The sequence below is a fragment of the Lepisosteus oculatus genome, chromosome 26 (assembly GCF_040954835.1).
Source record: "Lepisosteus oculatus isolate fLepOcu1 chromosome 26, fLepOcu1.hap2, whole genome shotgun sequence".
NCBI lineage: Eukaryota > Metazoa > Chordata > Actinopteri > Semionotiformes > Lepisosteidae > Lepisosteus > Lepisosteus oculatus.
Window position 1 is genome coordinate 8,368,799 of NC_090721.1, and position 21,087 is coordinate 8,389,885.

Genomic DNA, 21,087 nt, shown 5'->3' on the forward strand with positions numbered 1-21,087 from the left:
AGTTAGCTGTTAAGGATGCGTATGATAGTAGGGTAGACTAGAAGTGGTTCATAAGTCTACTGGTCAGTTGCCACTTGGCAGGGCGCAGGGGGGAGAAGTTTGTGGCCTGGATGGTAGGGATCCTGAATGATCCCAGCAATCCAGGTTGTGTTAGCTGTTCTCCACACGCTGTACCCCTACAGGGTGTGGTGAACGGATACATGCTACAGCGAGAAGGTTAACGCCGTGTGCAGCTCTCGCTGACAACGCCGCAAGCTCACAGGTGACTGCCAGGTCACATAGGTTGCTGTTAGTCCCGCCAGCCCATCCCCAGCAGAACTCTGCACCCTATTCATGGCCCCTTGGGGAATCCTACCTTATGACATTGCCTGGGCTCAAACCTGCAACACCTGTAGGGTTGAACCTCCCTTTCTGAACAGCCTTAGTTGCAACCCATTGCAGTTCCAGACGCATACTATGACCTGAAATGTACAGGCATGGCTGGTTCACACACTTGAGTCATTTACTGATTTCATCATTCGTCAGAGCAGCAGGGGAGTTTTTCTTTCCTCAATCATCGCAGTATTGTGTCTTCGGTACAAGCAGACCATTATGCTAATTCTGGAAGCTCAAAGTTGGTAATAAAGGACACTGCGCTTTGCATTCCAGCAAGGCATTCTGTTGAACTCTTCCCTCTTTCAGGGCACCCTAGTCTTAGAACAGTGATGTGACATTTGGGTCTCAATAATGAAAGTAATCATGAAGGCACCCAAGCTATGCACAAAATAATACATGTGAAACACCTAGTAAGTACTAAAAAGAGTAACACCAGGGGTGTCCAGTCCTGGTCTTGGGGTCTGGTGTGTCTGTGGGTTTTCATCCCATCTCAGCTCTTAATCTAAACGTCTTAATCTAATCTGTCTGTTTGTCTGTTTGCTGGGTAAATTGCTGTCAGAATTATCTGCTTCTTCTAGCTCTCTTTTTTTATGAAGAGCTTGAAAACCTGCAGACATATCAGTCATCCAGATTCGGAAGAGGACAGCCGAGTTTCACAGTATGCTGGCCGTACATGCGGTACAGTACATACAGTACTTGAAGCACATGCAGTATCCACAGCTGCAGGCTCCCTTATGGCTTTGTGCAGTGAGTTCCATACTCCTGATACTGCACAAGACCGGGCTCCATCACCCATGAGAGGAACTGAGGCAGCAGACCTCACATTAGGTTTTGGTCCGTAATTGCACAGTATGTTCATAAAGTAACTTCGGCAAGAATATTCAGTGCCTTATAATATAAGCAATGGGGACCTTAAAGTCCTTAGGCACCCACTACAGTTTATACACAGCAGACATTATGCACTAAAGTAGAACAGTGTTCATGGAGTGTGCAGGCCACAAAATTCTGCAAGTACTGGAGCCTATGTAGTGCCTTAGAAGGAATCTTAAGTATAATAAGTTTTTTTTTTCTGCTCATTTTTTGTAAAATACCTTGCTTTCATCTTTCTTTCACAGCGCCCCGAACTCCGGAGTGTTTCTGCACTCCGGCAAAGGTGTACTCTCTTGGGCCTTGACACAACATAACACTGTAAAATGAAAAGAAAAGGTCAGGGCTGAAGTGACTTAGAAGAGATTCATAACAGGAAACGTGTTACACTCTATTTTGCTCAGAAGTAACTTTGTTTAAGTATGGTATTTCACCAAAGGACATTTCAGAGGGTTACGAATGGGAAATGGCTTCTTCTTGCATTAAGGAACACGTTGCTGTGCCTTGTCCCGCCTTCCTCAGGATAATAAGCCCATAGTAGTGGAGCAGCCGGCTCTCGCGGGGGTGGGACGGGGCCCCCCGCCTGGCGCCGCCGGGGAGCTGCCCGCGGACAAGGCAGGAATGGCCAGCTCCCACAGCTCCTCCGAGGACAAGTTCTGCGACAACGTTTCGAGCGCCTCAGAGGCTTCCGAGACCTCCAGCAGCAGTGAGTACCTGATCGACACAGACCCCCGAGGAGAGGCGTCAGCTTTGAGTCCCCCTCATTACCAGCCTGAGGAGAGGCAAGGAGAGACCCCCTGCCCACCCAAGCTCTATCACTATCACTGATTACCCGCCGTTCAAGATGTATAAACATGTTTGCTCTTGATTATTTATTTTCTTTTACTTTTTATAGTACTTTTTGTCTTTTTTATCGCTATGGATAGTGTCCTTGAGTTTGGAAAGGCCCTTTATCAGTAAAAGCTATTATATTGCCCAAAATCAAGAAGATTGCAATCACCATTGTAGTTATCTGGTGATTCATGCAGGGATTGTGTTGTCTGGCAGTACTCTGAAATTTTGTTTTTAATTAAACTATTTATGTTTGGAAATGTTTATTTGTTTTCATTTGGTATTTTAAGCACTTTGGCAAAGGAAAAAAAAGTGAGGGACAATTAGAGATGGATAAGAAGTACACTGGATCCTACTGTTGACAGTGGCCGTCTTAATCGCTCTCTTTCATTAATTTGTCAGCTTGCTGTGAGATCTTAATATGTTTTAGAGGTATTCCCTATGACTTCAGCCTTGCTGTTTTAAGGGTCTTTTGCTAATGCTGAAGCTCTGCATGAGGTGTTTTGGAAATCATGTGTGAAAGCTCTGTCTGAAGCTGATCACAGGGGAGTTGTTAACTCCCCACACCCCTGCTTGGATAAAACCAAACCTCTTTCCATTCAATGTTTGAATACTGTCCAACATAAAGCAAAGCACTTTTGTAAACTCAGAATAATAAAAATGTACGATCAAGGCTTGAGAAGTATCACAAGTATATGTTGATGATGTCCAAACAGTTTCGTTGATGATGCCCAAACAGTTTCTGTGCTGTCATCTTCTCTCTTTTTGTAGGTGTCATTCCTTCAAGTGCTGCAGGGACGGATGTATGCTTTGCTCGACAGCACAATGCTTCAGACAACAATAACCAGTGCTTCCTGGGAGCAAATGGAAACATATTATCCCAGTTCACAGTACAGAAACCAGGAGCCATCGATAACCAGCCTCTGGTCACACAGGAGCCATTAAAGGTAGGTTCCGATCTCTTAACAGCAGCTTTACCACCTCATAGCCTGATCTCATTGGGTCTTAGAAGGAAACCAAGGCAGGGCTGGGAGATTTCTCAGGTGAATCTTCATTATTTTTAATTAGAATAAAAATCTTGTTTACAAAAGTGCTCATTTCGATCTGCTTTGCTTTCCTCCAGGCTCCTACGCTCACGATGGAAGGGGGGCGACTGAAGCGCTCTCCGTATCTCGTTCAAGACAGGGACTTTAAAACGGTGCCTGAACCAGTGTGGCGAGCACTCTATCACTGGTATGGAGCCAACCTTAGCTTACCAAGGCCGGTAGGTATCATGGCACCAGTAAATAAGACTGTTATAGGCCTGAGTGCAGGACTGTCCTAGTCAAGGTGATACTTCTCTTCTTAAGTACTAATCTGGGTACATATTGAATGCATGTTCTGTCCCTGCTGCTAAAGCACCTACTAAATGCTGTTACCTGGATTAGATTTGGATCTAAGCATGAAGCACTTAGTGCACCCTAGTCATTCCCTAAGCAGGAGCTGTTTCTCGAATAGCTTTCGGTTAAACAGCACTCGTTGGGCTCTGACGGTCTGTATTTTCCTCCTCTCAAACCGTCGCCAGGTCATCAAACAGGTGAAGACTGGCCAGGCAGAGCTGGAGCTTTTTCCTCGCTACCTCCTCTTTCTGCGGCAGCAGCCTGCAGCCCGGACGCCACAGTCAAACATTTGGGTCAATATGGGTATGACCAGCCTGAGAATGTTTCCACAGCATGTGCCCAGAGGTAATGTAAGACTGCAGCAAGAAGGAGACAGCTCCTGCGATCTGGCAAGCCACAAAGCTTGCACAATGCAAACACCCCAAAATAAACACAAGAATCGTTATATAAAGCACTGCGATGCTGATGACTTCCTGATTTGTGTTTCAAATATCTTTGCAACTTTTGCAGTTCATTAGTATCTTAGATGCAATACCAGTATGCCACTTCTCTAATTTGTGAGTGAAGACCCATACAGTGGAGTAGTGAAAAAATTCTGAGGCTAAATCGTTTTCCTGCCGTTCAGCCCTGTCTGAAAATTGGATAGCTGCATTTCATTAAATGACAAAATCATTCATTTACAACAGGCAGAAACGGTGATATTCTCCTCATCGTGATCTCTCCAGTAAAAAAAAATAATTGCACCATTAGTATATAATGAGTAGGGTGCATATCAATCATTATTTCAGGGTTTCAAACAGATATCAGCAGCAATACATATTAATCTTGCACTGCAGATTTGTTTGGGCTTTGAAGGGAGTGTTATACTACCCACTATAATTTCATCGTGAACAATCACAAAGAAGCTATCACTGTCCTTTCAGCGTTTATTCAGGCGGAGATGGGCATATAGAATTTTTAATTTTGGATTTTAAATATGCAAAACCAGCAAATCAATCATACAAACTGGGTTTTGACTTCTATATTTTTCAGATGATTAACCTTGTTCTTTTTTGAGCTGTGCAATCTAATCACTTACTTTGTTTTATTTGAGTAAAATATGATTTTTTTATGCACTAATGTATTGACGAATCATTTTTGATTGGCTCGTGCTCTTTCTTGCTGCTACCTTACAACTAATCCTCATTGTTGATTGCCGAAGATTGTTGCAAAATGTTTCTTTTTGTGTTTATCATTTTACAAAATTGAAGCTTGATACTTCAGATTCTGTACTACATGTTGTTCCTTAATTATGTTTGCTTTCTAATCTGTGTTTCTTTGTGTTTAGAATTTTGTTTTTGCTTTTGAAATCCGAATGACAGAACTAGGTCCTTTGCCCTTAATCACTGGGGATCTTTCCTAGCACTCTGTAAGGCTTACCTTAATTTCAATAGATGCTTCAGGCATATTTCTGATTTATGTAGATGTACAGAGGATAAATCAGACAGGTATGCGTTACGAAAGTAATTTGTTATTTGCCAAGTAGATTTTTCTGGGTTTAAAAAACAAGAAGAAGATAGCGCATGAAAGTTTTGTACAGGAGTTCTAATATACTTTCCCAGACTCCTGACACTTCTGAAATGATCACTTCCGGGATTGTTTTCCATATGAAGTAGAATATCTTTTAGTATAAACTTACAAATGAAGAAAATAAATTACATAAATCCAAGGTTGGCGCTGTTCCTGCTGTACCCCTCGCTGTAGATTTCACTTTAACTTGCAGTCCTCACCATAGTTCCAGACCTAACCCTACCTTTAAATCCTGACACTTAACCAATAGCTCCCCTGGCCCCTAGCCCCACTGTTAACACTAGCTCCACTGCTGACCCGTGGCCCCTAGCTCCTCTGCTGACCCGTGGCCCCTAGCTCCTCTGCTGACCTGTGGCCCCTAGCTCCACTGCTGACCGTGGCCACTAGCCCCACCACTGACCCTTCCACACAAGTAACATCCTTTAAACATTGATTAATCAAGCCCTGTTTGTGATTTGTTTTTTGTAATTTCCCTTCGTTTGTACTTTATAGTAGATAGTGATGCTTATGGGATGTCTTTTTTACACATGCTTGGAAAAAACAATAAAGAGAAACACTAAGAACAGCAAGCTTTCGGAATATATCTCAAAGTCCCGCTGCTGTGCCGCGCGCAGGTAACGTTCCCTCGCCGAACGCCCCCCTGAAGCGTGTCCTGGCATACACTGGCTGCTTCAGCAGGATGGCCACCATCAAGGACATCCACGAGTACCTGTCCCAGAGGCTGCGCATCAAGGAGGAGGACATGCGGCTCTGGCTGTACAACAGCGAGGTATGGCACTGAGTTAGTGGCCAGCTTTCTGCACTCAGCTGTGGAGAGCCACCTGCAGAGTTCAGGATCTTTGTTTTAGTCACCTAGGAGTGGAAAAATAGTTAAACTTGGGGGATTCTCAGCCAACATGCACAGTGAAAAGACCTTGAGGTACACTTCACTGACAGCTATGTTTTTGACATTGCTCCAGTGCCCATAAAAAGGACTTCTTGATCGAGACATTTTCTTCTATCGCTGAGGTTTGCTTTGATTAAATGCGGCTAAACGTCATGTGTTTGAGCAAAGACATATTCCATGGATTCATGTCTAGTTGGGTCACAGTGCTGCATTGTATCATCGGAGAGTTGCTTTGCAACATGCATGCCTTTAAAGGGTTTATCTAGATGATCGATAAGATCGTAAAGACTTTTAATAGTCTTCCCTATTACTACACAGTCCACTAATAAAAACAATCTACAGGTTGTCTCAGAAGGGCACAGGTTATGTACTAATCAGCTTCTCTTTTAAAAATTCAGGTCAAATAATGTGGCAGAGGTTTTTTTTTATTCTTCATAATTTTTGTTTACCTTTTAAACTTTAAAGTAAAGTCAGTGAGTTCAGCAAATAATGTCAGTGCTACTATGTACTGTGCGAAGGAAAGTCACAGTGCACGTTAAATGTCTTTGCAGAATTACCTGACTCTTCTTGATGATGAAGATCACACTTTAGAAGGTTTGAAGATTCATGATGAACAGCACTTAGTCATTGAAGGTATTTATTTAGCTACTGAATGTATTTTGAGCTTTACCAATTAATTGATCTGTTAGGATAGTGATACTTCCTGCATGGTCTTCTGGTTATCACGCTACCCAGACTCTTAATGAGTTAATTGAATTAATAAAGGTCTTAAAGGGGAACTGCAACACTATTTTTATATTTCGGGGTTAGAAAGAATCTGCATTGATGAGTGCATTTCAAACCACAATAGAAGTAAAATGTACATAGTAACTTGTAAAACAAAATGTTTACATTTCCTGGTATGAACAGCACCATTCTCTGGGATTCGGAATAAGGCAGCAAAACGTCCGATGTTGTGAAGTGGCCCTATTTCACTGTAAACAAGAATTTTCCTCTTAACTTCAAGACAGTTTTGCTGATACATGGAACTTACTTGTTAACTCTGCATGGAGATTACGTTGGAAACTCTCTGCAGTGAAATATCTGCTGCACAACCTGTACTTATTCGCTCATACATAACTTTACAATAGTCATTATAGGGACTAGCGAGCAGGAAGGTCCACTTCACGTCACAATTCATGGGAGCTCTCTGGCCAATGGCGAGACCAGGTGTTTGCGACAACATGGCGACTTACAGAACTCACCCAACGTTCATGATTTTGTGCTGAATATGAGATTTATAGTTGTTTTTATACCGTCAATGAATTTGGTACCAAGATTTAATAACTGATCTGGGAAATTGGGACTGCATTTCCCTTTTAATTGGTATAAATCACAAATGTTTCTCAGTCTTTAGTCATCAAGGACTTTGACCTCCTTTTGAAAAGTATAAGATCTATAGCTCAACAGGACCAGGAACAAGAAACCCTGTGTTAAGGTCTTGTTTTGAGTGGATAAGTATTGATATCTCTATGTATTAATTTTTTTCAGTTCGTAACAAAGACATGAGCTGGCCAGAAGAGATGTCCTTCATAGCAAACAGCAGTAAAATGGATCGACACAAAGGTAATGATAGCTTTAACGTAGTTAATGCATTCACACTGGCATGTAGTCCTGACATTAATATAGTAGAACAAGCAATTATTTATTTTGGAAACATAAAGGTTAAAAGTCAGTGCTGAAGAGCGTAGCGTTGCCAATCCAAATGCAAATATTTGTTTTTGTATAGATATGTATCTGGTAACAAAACTCAACCCTCCCCAAGGGCAGAATCTCTTTAAAACTCCTCCCCAGTTAGGGCCAATTCACAGTAGCCAGTCAAAATGAACCTGCATATCTATGGAAGTGGAAATGAGCCAATACACCTGACCAAGATCCACATGAGCACTGGGGATCATGCAAACTCCATGCAGACCTCACACTGGTATCAAACACATGGTCCTTGGATTGATTAATGTGATGTATTTTTTAGAAAGTTTTGCATTTATATTTTCAACAAACGAAATGCAATCTCCAGTTTGAATTGATCTTGGTTTTAGCAGAGTCTGATGCTGTACATCAACCTCGCTCAGACTGGAGGGCAGCCAGCCTTGCGTGTGTGTGTGACTGTGGTGTTGAATCAAGAATGAACTGTATTTATTGTATTTAGAACTCATGTATTGTGTCTCTCTCAGTTCCCACTGAAAAGGGGGCCACAGGTTTGAGTAATCTGGGAAACACATGCTTCATGAACTCCAGCATCCAGTGTGTGAGCAACACGAAGCCTTTAACACAGTACTTCATCTCAGGGAGACATCTCTACGAGCTCAATCGGTACACAAGCCAAACCTGGAACTGAGTTCCATTCTTGCCGAATGCTTTTGTGCTTTGTTCCATTTCAAAATTCTTTTGAATTCTGCAGTTTTTCATCTATTACATTTCTTTTCACATCTCTGTTGATTGTAAGCAGAAAAATGTTCCCATGGGGTGGTTAACTCCACTCGAGCATTAAGCACTCCAAAATGTTGTAAATTAATCCATTTTGGCAGTTTGGGGAATGTATAAAAATTATTAAGGAGTGCTGCTGAGCTGTTTTTTCAAATCGCTACCAAAAATCAGCTGCTAGCATTTAAAAAGATGTATCATTTTTCATGTGAAAGGTTTATTATTAAATCAGAATATAACTAGCTATTAAACCTACTATGATAATCGAAAAATAAGGCTTCATGTCAGAGCTTCTCTGAGGCTTATTGATTTATACATGTAATATAATGCTCAATTTTGTAAATTTAATGCAAGTACTGATTGCTTTAAACACCCCTATTCTCTCTAATTACAATGATTTAAAATCTGCCTTCTATCAGAACATGACATCTGTGGTGAAGATTCATTAATTAACTTTCGTTGGTTACATTTTGGCTCACTGATTCTTCATCTGCAAACCTCTTTTTTCCATGCATGGACATTTTATCTTTATCTCGTGTTTTAGTTTGGATTTTCAGTCGGTGCAATACATTAGACCATTTAGACTGTCAGCACTGAGGCTGAAGATAAATTCTCTTAAAAAAAAAAAACGTGCAGAACTGCGGTTCTGTAAATGCAAACACAGTGTTAAACTAGGGATGCTTGTTTTTGTATCTGCAGGATGAATCCTATTGGGATGCGTGGCCATATGGCTAAATGCTATGGAGACCTGGTCCAGGAGCTGTGGAGTGGAACGCAAAAGAATGTGGCTCCTCTCAAACTTAGGGTAGGCTTACATTTCTCTTGGCACTATCGCTGACATCTCCTGCTTTTTGTTTCGATTCTTAAATGCTTTAGAATCTACGCAACATTGAAATAAAAAAAAACGATTTTCTTCCCCTTCGCAAACTGCTAGTGGACGATAGCCAAATACGCCCCACGGTTCAATGGCTTTCAGCAGCAAGACTCTCAGGAGCTCCTGGCGTTCCTGCTGGACGGACTCCATGAGGACCTGAACCGCGTCCATGACAAGCCGTACGTTGAGCTGAAGGACAGCGACGGGCGGCCGGACTGGGAGGTGGCCTCCGAGGTTAGACTGCCGCCACGCTGGCGTCTCTGTAGTCGGGGTGCTTGCTGTGCTGCTTGGGCGGAAATGCATGGTTTATTAATGCACCCCCCTCGGCTTTGCGCTGATGTGCTGTAAAGAGGATCGACAAGTGTACCTTGGGTGGGCCACGACCTTCTGTGTGCTGAAACAGGCATCTATCTGTAAAGGTATCTATCTGTAAAGGTATCTATCTGTAATTCCCTGGGCCCTCTGCTTGTAGGCTTGGGAGAACCACCTGAGGAGAAACAAGTCCATAGTGGTGGACTTGTTCCACGGGCAGCTGAAGTCGCAGGTCAAGTGCAAAACATGTGGGCACATCAGCGCACGCTTCGACCCTTTCAATTTCCTGTCTCTGCCCCTTCCCATGGACAGCTACATGCACTTAGAAATAACTGGTAAGTTACAGACCGAGCTTCCCGAAGAGTCGAATCAGCTCTCATGAAGCAATCCGCACAGTGCTAGGAATTTCTCTGGCTTAACAGATTCTGTTGACAGTTTTTCGCTTTGTATTTTTCCATTCAGTCATCAAGTTGGACGGTTCCACCCCGGTTCGGTATGGCCTACGCCTGAATATGGATGAGAAGTACACGGGTTTGAAGAAACAGCTCAGTGAGCTCTGCGTCCTGAAACCTGACCAGATCCTCCTGGCAGAGGTCCACGCTTCCAACATTAAGGTAGGAGAAGGAGGAGGGGGAAAGCCTTTTGTGTCAGTAAATCCCGTCCACATTGAATTCAGGGACTGAAAGGAAGCCCAGCTGAATCGACTGTTTGGTTTTGCCGTCAGAATTTCCCGCTGGACAACCAAAAAGTGCGTCTCTCTGTGAGTGGATTTCTCTGCGCCTTTGAGATTCCAGTCCCAGGATCACCTACATCCATTTCTTCTCCCTCATCGATAGGTGAGCTCTGTCTATCTGAACTCTCGGTACAACCAAGGCAGTATCTTTTCCTATTTTAGTATTAATCTGAAGATATTTAGCACTAGTCAGAGGCTGCTGGAGGAGAGTACTTGCTTCTTGAAGTCCAAGACAAAGTTTCATAGATGCCAAGGAAACTTGACTTGATTTATCTGAAAGGTGTGATTGTTGTTCTTTACTGCTTTTATAGAGGTTGCACCTTTGGCTAACGGAATACCTGCCATGGCCTCCAATGGGAATTCCCTCATTCCCAATGGAATGCCGAGCACTGTGGTGCCCTGTGGGACAGAGAAAACACTCGCCAATGGAGTTCCCAACGGACATGTGGTGCCTCTTCAAGACAGCCCCTTTACTGGATACATTATTGCTATTCACAGGAAAATGGTGAGAGCACATGTCCAATTCTGTGTAATACGACTGGCATCGGTGCAGTGAAATGAGATCTGGGAACGTACCTGTGTCTCAGAAAACAGGATTATTTTTTCATTCAGGCTTTAATTCATCAGCTGCATGTTTGGAATAAAGCAGATTCGTGCATGTGGAATTTAGCAACGATTTACATTGATTTTTTTTTTCTCAGATCAATAATCTGGGGATCTTGTAGCTAATGTTATTTATTATTTATACGTCTGATAGAAGTGACACGATTACTTTACTTCTGTGTATTTTCAGACATCGACAAGGTTAAGTGTTCTGAATACAGTCCTTGTTCTTCCTCTATTAGAGTTGTGTCCGGTCACTTGCCTCAGTGTTGCTCTAACAAGAGGATTCTTCATCTACAGATGCGGACAGAGCTGTACTTCCTCTCCTCTCAGAAGAACCGGCCCAGCTTGTTCGGGATGCCCCTGATCGTCCCGTGCACAGTGCACACCAGGAAGAGGGATCTGTATGACGCTGTTTGGATCCAGGTGTCCCGTCTGGCCAGCCCTCTGCCCCCACAGGAGGCCAGTAACCATGCCCAGGACTGGTCAGTATATGCAGGGACTGCAGCTCTCAGCTGCTCACTGCTTGGAGTATCAAATGCTGATATTTAGAATAGTATAAGCTCTCATGACTGCAGACAGAGAGTTTAGGGATAGAAAGATGTTGCACTGCTTTATTGGTCTTAGAAAGTACACATACTCTATATGTGATGTACTGTCTATATATGGAATGCATATGTACAATAGCTGTACATGTTTAAATGTCACATTTAACTTTGAAAGCATATTGTGCAAGGCTAGTCGCTGGCTTCACCACTGAGTTTGATTGCAGCATTGTCTGGTCTTCCAGTGACGACAGCATGGGCTACCAGTATCCCTTCACACTCCGTGTGGTCCAGAAGGATGGAAACTCCTGTGCACGGTGTCCCTGGTACAGGTGAGGATTAACCTCTCCTTTTAACACGTGACAGTTTTGGAGAGTTGTACTAAATTACCGGTTCCGTAACAATGCCTTTGTTTTTTGCATGAATGTTATTAAAAACACATTTATACTTTGTATTATTTTGTGTTTTGGAACATACACTGGCAGCAGTATAGAGTTTATTTTAAGTACGGATAAGCTCTGTTAAAGCAAAATAGCTTTTTCTTAAAGTACACTTATGATATAAAGCAAAATCTTATTTTGGGTCAAGCTTCTTAGTATTTTTTACATTTTTAGATTTTGATTTCCCAGCATTTAATTAAAAAATTGTTGTTTTTTGCAAGAATCATGGGTTAGTCTTCACCTTATGTTATGGAAAGCAGTGGCTCAGACTTGGGCAACAGAATGGAGTTGTGTTTGGGGCTCTGAACTTTAAGCTTGAGGGTCCTTGGTTCAAATCCTGTTAGGGGCGTTGCTGTTGCTCGCTTGACCACGATTCTTCACTTTGGTTGATCTAGTAAACACATCCTGCTCTGTAAATGGGTCCAGCTTATTCTCAATAGGGATTTGTGGTTAAACGAAAGGATCAAAAGAAGATGGTAATGTGTGTGAGCTGTGGCTCTTGTAAGGAGAGTGGATTCCCTGGATAGGACAGCTCAGTGGGGAAGATCAATTATTTATTATGTTTCCCCCCCAAAAAATAACCACTGTTATTTTTGTGTGTTTTGAGGGTCTGTAATATCGGATTGAAATATTACATCTGAATAGGAATTGTCTTGTTGCGTCTTTTCAGGTTCTGCAGAGGCTGTACAATAGACTGCAATGAGGAAAGGGCTTCAGTTGGAAATGCATACATTGCTGTAGACTGGGACCCCACTGCACTGCACCTTCGCTACCAGACTTCCCAAGAAAGGGTAAAAACACATCCTGAACTCCCAACACAAAGCATGAGGTCCCACAATTCATCAGTCATCAGGTTCCACGCGAGGCACATTTAGAAGTGAAATGTGTTTAATCACTTAAAGGTGAACTGCAGTCCCAATTCCTCAGACAGGTTATTAAATCTCGGTAACAAAATAAATCCAGTGACGCTGCAGAAAAAATGTACAAATTTCGAATTGGGCACAAAATCATGAACTTTGTGAAAGTTTTTACTGTAAGTCGCCATGTTATTGCAAAATTTGCATTTGAGTTCTCACGAATTGCGACATGATCCATAATGACTGATGTAATGTGATGTACGAGCAAATAAGTACAGGTTGTGCAGCATGCATTTCACCGCGGAAATGTTCCAACGTGATCTGCATGCGGAGTGAACAAGTAAGTAGTATTTGTCGACAAAACTGTGTTGAAATCAAAAGCAATATTTCTGGTGGATTAAACGATGTAAACAAGCAGGCTTGTGAATAAAATGTCATAGCGCAGCTTCACCTCACCGGAAGTTTTGTTGCCTCATTCTGAATCGCAGAACATGGCGTTGCACATCAAGGGGACAACTTTGTCTATTTGGCAATGTAGATTGGAGGTTTCACAAGATACCATGTACATTTTACATTTATTGCGGCTTGAAATGCACTCATCAGTGCCGATTCTTTCTTACCTCACAATTCTGAAACTAACGTTGCAGTTCCCCTTTAATCAGCCGTATGAGTGCCAGCTCTTGACCCGCTGCTGGCACTGTGTGCTTCCAGCAGGTGTCTCCACGCTTCACGTAGGTGGCTGCGCTGTTTCGCGGAGGGCAGGCGCGCGCGTTTTGTCCGCCGTGCCCCTGGCCTGAGTCACGCGGCAGCAATGCTGTGGCGGCTGTGTTTCAGGTGGTGGAGGAGCACGAGAGCGTGGAGCTCAGTCGGCGGGCCCAGGCCGAGCCCATCAGCCTGGACAGCTGCCTGCGCGCCTTCACCAGCGAGGAGGAGCTGGGCGAGGACGAGATGTACTACTGCTCCAAGTGCAAGACCCACCGCCTGGCCACCAAGAAGCTTGACCTCTGGAGGCTGCCCCCCGTCCTGGTAGGAGAGCCACCATGTGCTCCTTTTAAAGAGTTTCTGCCCGGCGCGACTCGCATCTTGGTCTGCTCCTTAGTTTAAATGCACGTTTCGAAGGCCAAGCGAGAGAATGATTTCCAAAAATGCTGAAGAGTCCCGATCCAAGTAGCTAGATTAGTGCAGATGGGTAGCAGTTTAGGCTGCAAAGGAACAAGTAATAGGTTTATTCCATGCTGAAAAGAGTGTCGGACCCGAAGAAGGCTCCACAGCCGAAACGTTGTGTTTCCTTTCTTCTCTTTTCAGAATGGAATAAACCTATTACAAGTCTTGTGACTTCCTGTGTAAAGCAGGGAGGACTGGGGTCAATTGTGCTTTGCTTTCTCCTCCCCGGAGGTGCAGTGCCCAGCTGTAAAGAATAGAAGGAAGGCAATAGTATCGATGTAATAATATTCCCAGCTGGAACCCCAGGAGTTGCGTTAACACTTGTTTGCTTGGAATGCAAACTCAAAGGAAATTAGAATTAGACTCCGAAAGAAAAAAGAAGCGGAATGACAGTCGAAGTCGGCACCAATTGCGGATCTCCCTTTTCCCCAGATAATCCACCTGAAGCGCTTCCAGTTTGTCAATGGCCGCTGGATCAAGTCGCAGAAGATCGTGAAGTTCCCCCGCGAGAGGTTCGATCCCAGCGCCTTCCTGGTGCCCCGGGACGCGGGCGCGTGCCAGCGAGGGCGGGAGGAGTGCCAGGGGGAGGAGCCGGCGGAGACGCGGGGCGCGGAGGTGGGCGTGGCGCAGACGGCCGGGAGTGGGGACGCCGGCACGGCCGCCCCCGGCACTGCAGTGACGCACAGTATTAAAGGTCTGTGCTTCTCTCTGCACGCGCCCTCCACTCGCGCGGGGCTGCATCTCTGGAGGTGCCGGTCCCTGTCCTCATTCAGTGCAGTTTATCTGTCCTGTGCACAAGTGCAATGAAATGCTTATTTGCACGTGCTCTCCTATACAGCGACATTCATGGATTCACCAAAAGCAAACACAGGACAGCAGCAGCAACCACAAGTTAAATAACATACAACTTACAGAAAACATCAGTGTGAGCCAGTGGTAAGGGTAGAGTTCAGTAATCTGACAACTTGTGGGAAGAAGCTGTTTCTGAATCTGGAAGTTTGTGCCTTTATGCTGCTATAACGCTTAATAGAGGGTAGGAGAGAGAAGTGAGAAACCAAGATGACTGGTATTCTTAGCAAAACTTTTTTTTAACTTTTCATCAACGTTTCCAAGATAGATCCACCCACCACACTTCTTATCTGGCTGCGAAACATAACCAAATATTAACTTATTATGACAGATAATCAGAGTGCTTCTGTACATTTGGAATATGAGCTAAGATCTGTTTAATTTCAGAGGTGTGTATGCATGTGTTTTGTCCACGTATACACTGCAATCACACATTCTTTGTTTTGCCTTTCTGTTTTAGCCTCTCCTGGGCCTGGGAGGAAGAGCACTAACCCCTTAAGCAGGAACAGCAGCCCCTGCAACAGTCCCAAAACCCCAGGGAAGAACAAGGGACGCCTGAGGCTCCCCCAGCTGGGCAGCAGGCACAAGCTGTCAAACAGCAAGGAGAACCTGGACAGCTGCAGAGAGGGCTCCGGCGAGCTGGACCAGGGACCCGCGGCGGACCTGGAGGCCAGCAGCGGGGTGGGGGTGGCAGAGGGGAACGGGCAGGACGTCTGGCCTGGGGAGGCGCCAGGCAGGGACTGCGAGGCGGTCATGGTGAACGGACGCGGACTCGGACACGAGCCTGGCCAGAGCAATGGCCACGCAGAAACCATCATGGACTCGGAGAGCTTTCACCACCAAAGAGATGAAATCTGCTTGAAGCCTGTCTACAATTTATATGCAATTTCAGTAGGTGTTTTCAGTGGAGTTGGCCTGCAGTGTCTTAGAGTGGCACAATTAACTGAGCAGTCATTTGCAGAACCATGTTGTTCGAGCTGGGGTCTAGTGCGGCATATTAATTTGCACTCCTGAACCACTTGATGTTGTGAATTAGTGACGGATGGGAGCAATGCATATTTTCACTGGGAGTGCTTTGACATCTTTATAGTCACAGGCTAATGCATTTCCTTTCGTCCTGCCACGAAAACCCTGCCCAGCGTGCAAACCTGTCCTCTGCCTGTACTGTGCACTGCACATGGTGAATGTGTCCGTAACAAGGGAAAGGGGCACCGTGAGAACGAGATCGTATTTACTGAATAATAAGTGAGGGCTTGATGGCATGGTGGCGCAGTGGCTAGCATTACCGCCTTGTATTTCTGGGGGCCTGGGATCAATTCCTGAGGTGCTGTCTGTCTGTGTGGAGTTTGTATGTTCTCCCCAGGTTCGTGTGGGTTTACTATTGGTTCCCTGTTTTAGTCTCACAGTCCAAAGGCATACTGGTAGGTTAATTGGCTTCTGGATAAATTGGCCCTGGTGCGTGCGTGCCGTGCGTGCGCGCGCCCGCCTGTCTTGCAATGGCCCACCATCCAATCCGGGAGCGTACCATGCCTTGGGCCTGTTGCTTTCTGGGAGAGACTCCACTTCCCTGCAACCCTGAATTAGAGGAACTAGTTAAAAAAAAGGATGGATGGATAACTGAGGGCGAGTTTTTGCCCCATTGGCTCGATTGTTTGAGGTTTGTTTTTGTAGTGATTCAGTTTTTTCACGTTTTCCTCACTCTTTGCATGTTCTTGCAGTGCCATTCAGGAATCCTGGGAGGAGGCCACTATGTGACATATGCCAAAAACCCCAATGAAAAGTGGTACTGTTACAATGACAGCAGCTGTAAGGTAAGGGACTGGTGTGATGAAACAGATGCGCTCCCACCAGTGCTGTCTCTGGAGAAGGGCACTTCACATACCCCCTTGGTCGTGACCCAGGCCAAAAAATAAAACATCCATTTAAACCAAAAGAATCACCCAGAATGTATTCAGTGTTTAATCCATGGGTGTCTGGAACAAGTTACCCAGACATGTAATTGAAAGAAACTTGGCTAGCAGCTTTAAGAAATGACTGGCGGAGATCCTCAGATCAGTTGCCTACTACACACAAAATACAGTAGATGAGCCACCTCTCGTTTGTGACCTGTATTGTGCAATTGCGTCCGAAGTTTACCACATTGAAGTAAAAGAGTAGGTGTGAAATATCTAGTTAAGCGTTTTTTCCAAACCTTGTATTGTTTCAATTCCCCAGGAGGTGCATTCTGAAGAGATTGACACAGACTCTGCCTACATCCTCTTCTATGAGCAGGAGGGAGTAGATTATTCGCAGTTCCTGCCGAAGATTGATGGGAAAAAGATGGCGGACACCAGCAGCATGGACGAAGATTTCGAGTCGGACTACAAGAAGTACTGTGTTCTCCAGTGACCCTGTGTGCTTCCACTAAAGACATTCTGGTAACTCGTGAACATGGTCGCGCTCGGAAAGAAAGGAAGGGGAAAAACAACCTTGCGAAGCCGGCAGGTGGAAATTAGATGGAGTCATCCCTTGATTAAGAAGCACAAAATGGCGTTATTTTAAGTAGTCATCAAATACAGAACTTCTTCATAGATGGTTGCTTTTTTTTTAATTGTGGTACTTTCCAGTTATTTCAGGTGTGTAATTTATATAAAAAAAGTCCTGTATTGCCATTTGCCAAGTGAACAAATGTGTCCTGCTTAAGCACTAACTGGAATGCGGTGGGTGTAAATGGGAAATCCAGCGCCCTCTATGGATTTGAGGAAGAATTTCCATTACACTGAACTACAGCTACTCCTAATTAAAAAGAAATCCAATGTTGATTGAAAGGCTTAAAGGGTTTTCAATATTTTCGTGATAGTAGAAAACCTCATATGCTACCTCAGTTTTTTTGCAGTGTATTGGCTAATTGTAACAGTAATACTTTTTCAAACTTTGGGGCTTAAATATAGGGGATAGTGTAAACTATCTAACTTTTCTTACTGCTCCTATATGTTTTGGAAAAGCGTACCCACTTGCATTTGAAATCAACTTGCGCACTTTCCCCTTGTAAAATATAAAGTCTAAATTATATGAGGTTATGGAATAAAACTGTTCCCTCCCAAGCATAACCTGAAGAATGATACATTTTCCAGATTTTAACAAAGCAACTGCCAAAACTAGGTTTTGTGCTTAAATTAATTAGAGGTGTATTTAAGACATATTTAGTGAATTGGGTGCTCCATCTTTTTAACTTGCAAGTCTGAATGAAAATATATTGGTTTATTTACAGGATCTGTGCCATATATTTCAAAGAGTCTTAGCCACTTTAATTTTATATATATATATATTAATTTGTGAAGTGTTTTGTAGCGATTTATTTTTATGAAAGCCTACCATTTTTCTTTTTTAATGACCACATTATATCTCTACATGTCCTAGCTTCAGGAATTTCACAGTCCCAATGGTTTTGCTTGTGTGCTCCATTTCAATTTTTTATTTTAAGTTTAAGTGTTAAATACAGCTGCACTCTTATCTCTTAACTCATAACTTTTAAGATTTAATTTTTTTCTTTCACTTTCGTGCTTGGCATTTTCCAAATGATGAAAGGGTCTTTAAAAAAAAAACAGTGTGACAATTTTTCTGGTTAGAAGTGCTGATTAGCGTTTTGGAGAGACTTGAGCTTGGAGAATCCTGCAGTGATTTAGAAACTCCAGTATCTTGCTAAGTGAGGTTCTGGTTTTTGTTTGAAAGAGAGTTTGCCCTTAATTGATGGGTTTATCAATTGTTTTAGCATTGTTTTATGTCCTACAATGTTGTTAATTGGCTGGCAGGCCAGTGGAACCACGCAAAGCTTTTGTAAAGATCCTTTTTATCATTCTGTGAATGTTCTGTATCCGGCCATTCATTTTGCTCCAATGCAATATCATCATCATCATTATTATTGGATTTATACAGGCAGCAGTCCAGTGCTAAAGAATTCAGTTTGTTGCAGTTTTGTCTGTTAGTTTTAATTTATTCTATTATTTTTAGTTGTCAGGGGGTCCATGTCAGCTTAGGTTGTGGAGCTAGAGTCTGATGTTTTTTTTAAAAGGCAGAGCTTCTGCTAAATTGCCTGTGGTTATCACCTTAAAAAACCACAAGCCCCTAAACTTACTGTAGCCCTGAGAGCCTTCCTACCCTAGGCATCTGTACCTCTGAGATGATTAACGGGATTGAAAGTTTAATTGTAGTTCTGTCAAGTTCTCTTGTGAGATAAACAGCTCCTTCATCTGACACTGAAATACCCCGTCTTTCATTGTGGAAACTAACATGCAGCTAGAGTGTGGGACATCTAGTTCAGGGTGAATGCAACCCTTGTTTTCTTGGTGTTTAAAAAAGAAAAACATGAATAGTCTAGTTCAAAAGTCATAAATCTAATTTTCGTTAAAACACAAAGGTTTTTACAGGAAATGCACACTAATACACCTTCTCTGGGAGAACTTCACATCTTACGGGCACTGAAATTATTGCATTTTAATAAAACTGAATTATTTTGGGGGGATAACTTCACTGTGATTCAATTTCTGTTTTGAATCCTCTTGTTTTCTTATACTGTTTGTTTTAGAAAATTTGTAGTATATCTGCTGATAAGGGTTTTGGGGTTCTAGGCTAAGTGGGGAGAAACAGGGGGTATAATTCAAAATTAGTCAAAGTTGTATGAATTGTAGTTCTGGAAGAACAAACCTTAAAAAAAACAGGCACTTTTCAAACTGCTCTGAATCAGCCAGTAAACATTTATCTGTACATGGGTCACACGTTTCACCTTTTCACATCTGCTTACCATTCTGTTTGTGGTTCTGGAAGGCTTGATAGCCAACAGTGTCCTGGACTCTTCCATTTCATTGTTCCACACAGAAATCAGCCACAGCGACTACGGAGCAGAGCTCTGGCCTTCTCCTTGTTTTTAAATTAAGGTGCGCCCAGAGAGCACATTGAATTGTCCGCCTACAACTTTTATTTCTTACCTAACGTGCTTCAAGAAAAAAGGATAACTGTCTATCTAAAAGAAGGAAATGCAGCACAAAAAATATATTAATGCAAAGGGGCACTAGTGCTAAATGTGAATCTTTTTTTTAATAAAAATACTATACGCTGCAACCTGCAGTAGCAACCTACAAATTCGAATTGTTTTTAAAACATTACAAGCAACACTTGTTTGGGTCCTGATCTAGTTGGGCCTTTTATGATTTTACCTGATCTAGTTGGGCCTTTTACCTAAACGTTAACTTAACTGGACATTCTTAAAATGCTCAAAATCTACTCCTAGTATGCATACTGTTGGCATTTTATTTCAGGACTCGTTTTGGTTAACTATCTTTGCTTGTTCATCCCGAGTTAATGTATTAATTCTTTGGCCGAAACTTTGATCTATTGGCAGGTAGTGCAATCTACTACTGAATTGTATGTTTTTTTGTCTATAATATTAGTTGTAATCTTTTTTTTTGGGTTAAATTAATTTTCATGAATTGCCAGAGATTTATTAAGTTAATTTACATTTATTTTGTAAAGTGTTGTTAAAAAAATAAAAAAAAACGACATTGCACTGACTTTAATTTTGGAGAGAAAAATGTACATAAAGTGTTTTGTAAATAAACCAATAAAACTGATGTATTGGAATATGAACTGTAAAAATGTACTTGTAGTTGTATATGGAGTGAAACTGTTCATCTGTAACTATTATTCAAGCAACAAATTAAATACTGCGGATGCAATTAAACATTGATTGGCAGTACTGATTTTTTTCATTCTGGTTCAGTTTCTCAGAATTTAGAGGTTTGTTTCATTGGAATGGCTAAATATTTTCCCTTATAATGTCCTTTGTATACTGTATGTTATGTCCTTTTTTATAAAGTTTGCAAATCGCTTTTCAATAGATGATAAGAGAACAGCACAGATAGCTTTGGGGGCAGGAGTCAGGGTCAGGTTGTAGTATGTAGTACGGGTGAAGGTTTTTATCGGTACTTACAGGGATCCAATCTTGCAGGTTCTTCCATAGGTTTGTATATAAAAACATGTGCAAAAGTTTTGAAGAAAACCCAGTAGTGAAGGTCTAGTCAAAAAGCTCTTTGTGAATTTGTTGTTATGTCTATCCCTGAAGAAGCTATCGCACTGCAGCATTTTAAGATACTACCCCATGACAAGTAATGAGGATGTCAGTTAAGATTGCAGTTTATTTATGTATTGTACTTTTAAGTTTAAATGTGCAATTATAGTCTAATTTGAGGTCTTCCAATTAGGGCCATATAAGCATGTATTTCACATGCAGAAGCATCCAAAATGGGCCATAGGGTAAGAATGAAAATCTTTGATCAACCTTGTAGTGTTGGTGAAGACCAGTCTC

General features: G+C 42.6%; 1 protein-coding gene across 5 annotated transcripts in view; it reads left to right on the plus strand.

The window, feature by feature from the left end:
• The window catches only part of usp32 (ubiquitin specific peptidase 32), a 54,951-nt gene extending 34,482 nt beyond the window's left edge, over positions 1-20,469 (plus strand). For 2 of the 5 annotated variants that reach the window (XM_069184140.1, XM_069184142.1), the window contains 22 exons: positions 1,765-1,948; positions 2,845-3,020; positions 3,197-3,337; positions 3,638-3,797; positions 5,636-5,790; positions 6,459-6,540; positions 7,438-7,512; positions 8,121-8,259; positions 9,070-9,175; positions 9,305-9,478; positions 9,717-9,891; positions 10,019-10,170; positions 10,281-10,392; positions 10,601-10,794; positions 11,193-11,377; positions 11,665-11,769; positions 12,548-12,668; positions 13,569-13,760; positions 14,331-14,592; positions 15,208-15,638; positions 16,466-16,558; positions 16,962-20,469. In XM_069184140.1, coding sequence (XP_069040241.1) covers positions 1,765-1,948; positions 2,845-3,020; positions 3,197-3,337; positions 3,638-3,797; positions 5,636-5,790; positions 6,459-6,540; positions 7,438-7,512; positions 8,121-8,259; positions 9,070-9,175; positions 9,305-9,478; positions 9,717-9,891; positions 10,019-10,170; positions 10,281-10,392; positions 10,601-10,794; positions 11,193-11,377; positions 11,665-11,769; positions 12,548-12,668; positions 13,569-13,760; positions 14,331-14,592; positions 15,208-15,638; positions 16,466-16,558; positions 16,962-17,135 — 3,588 coding nt within the window. In that variant the 3' untranslated portion in view covers positions 17,136-20,469. The remainder of the gene's footprint in view (positions 1-1,764; positions 1,949-2,844; positions 3,021-3,196; positions 3,338-3,637; positions 3,798-5,635; positions 5,791-6,458; positions 6,541-7,437; positions 7,513-8,120; positions 8,260-9,069; positions 9,176-9,304; positions 9,479-9,716; positions 9,892-10,018; positions 10,171-10,280; positions 10,393-10,600; positions 10,795-11,192; positions 11,378-11,664; positions 11,770-12,547; positions 12,669-13,568; positions 13,761-14,330; positions 14,593-15,207; positions 15,639-16,465; positions 16,559-16,961) is intronic. The other 3 variants (XM_015367669.2, XM_069184141.1, XM_015367670.2) reach the window with 3 other exon arrangements.
• The last annotated feature ends 618 nt before the right edge of the window (positions 20,470-21,087 follow it).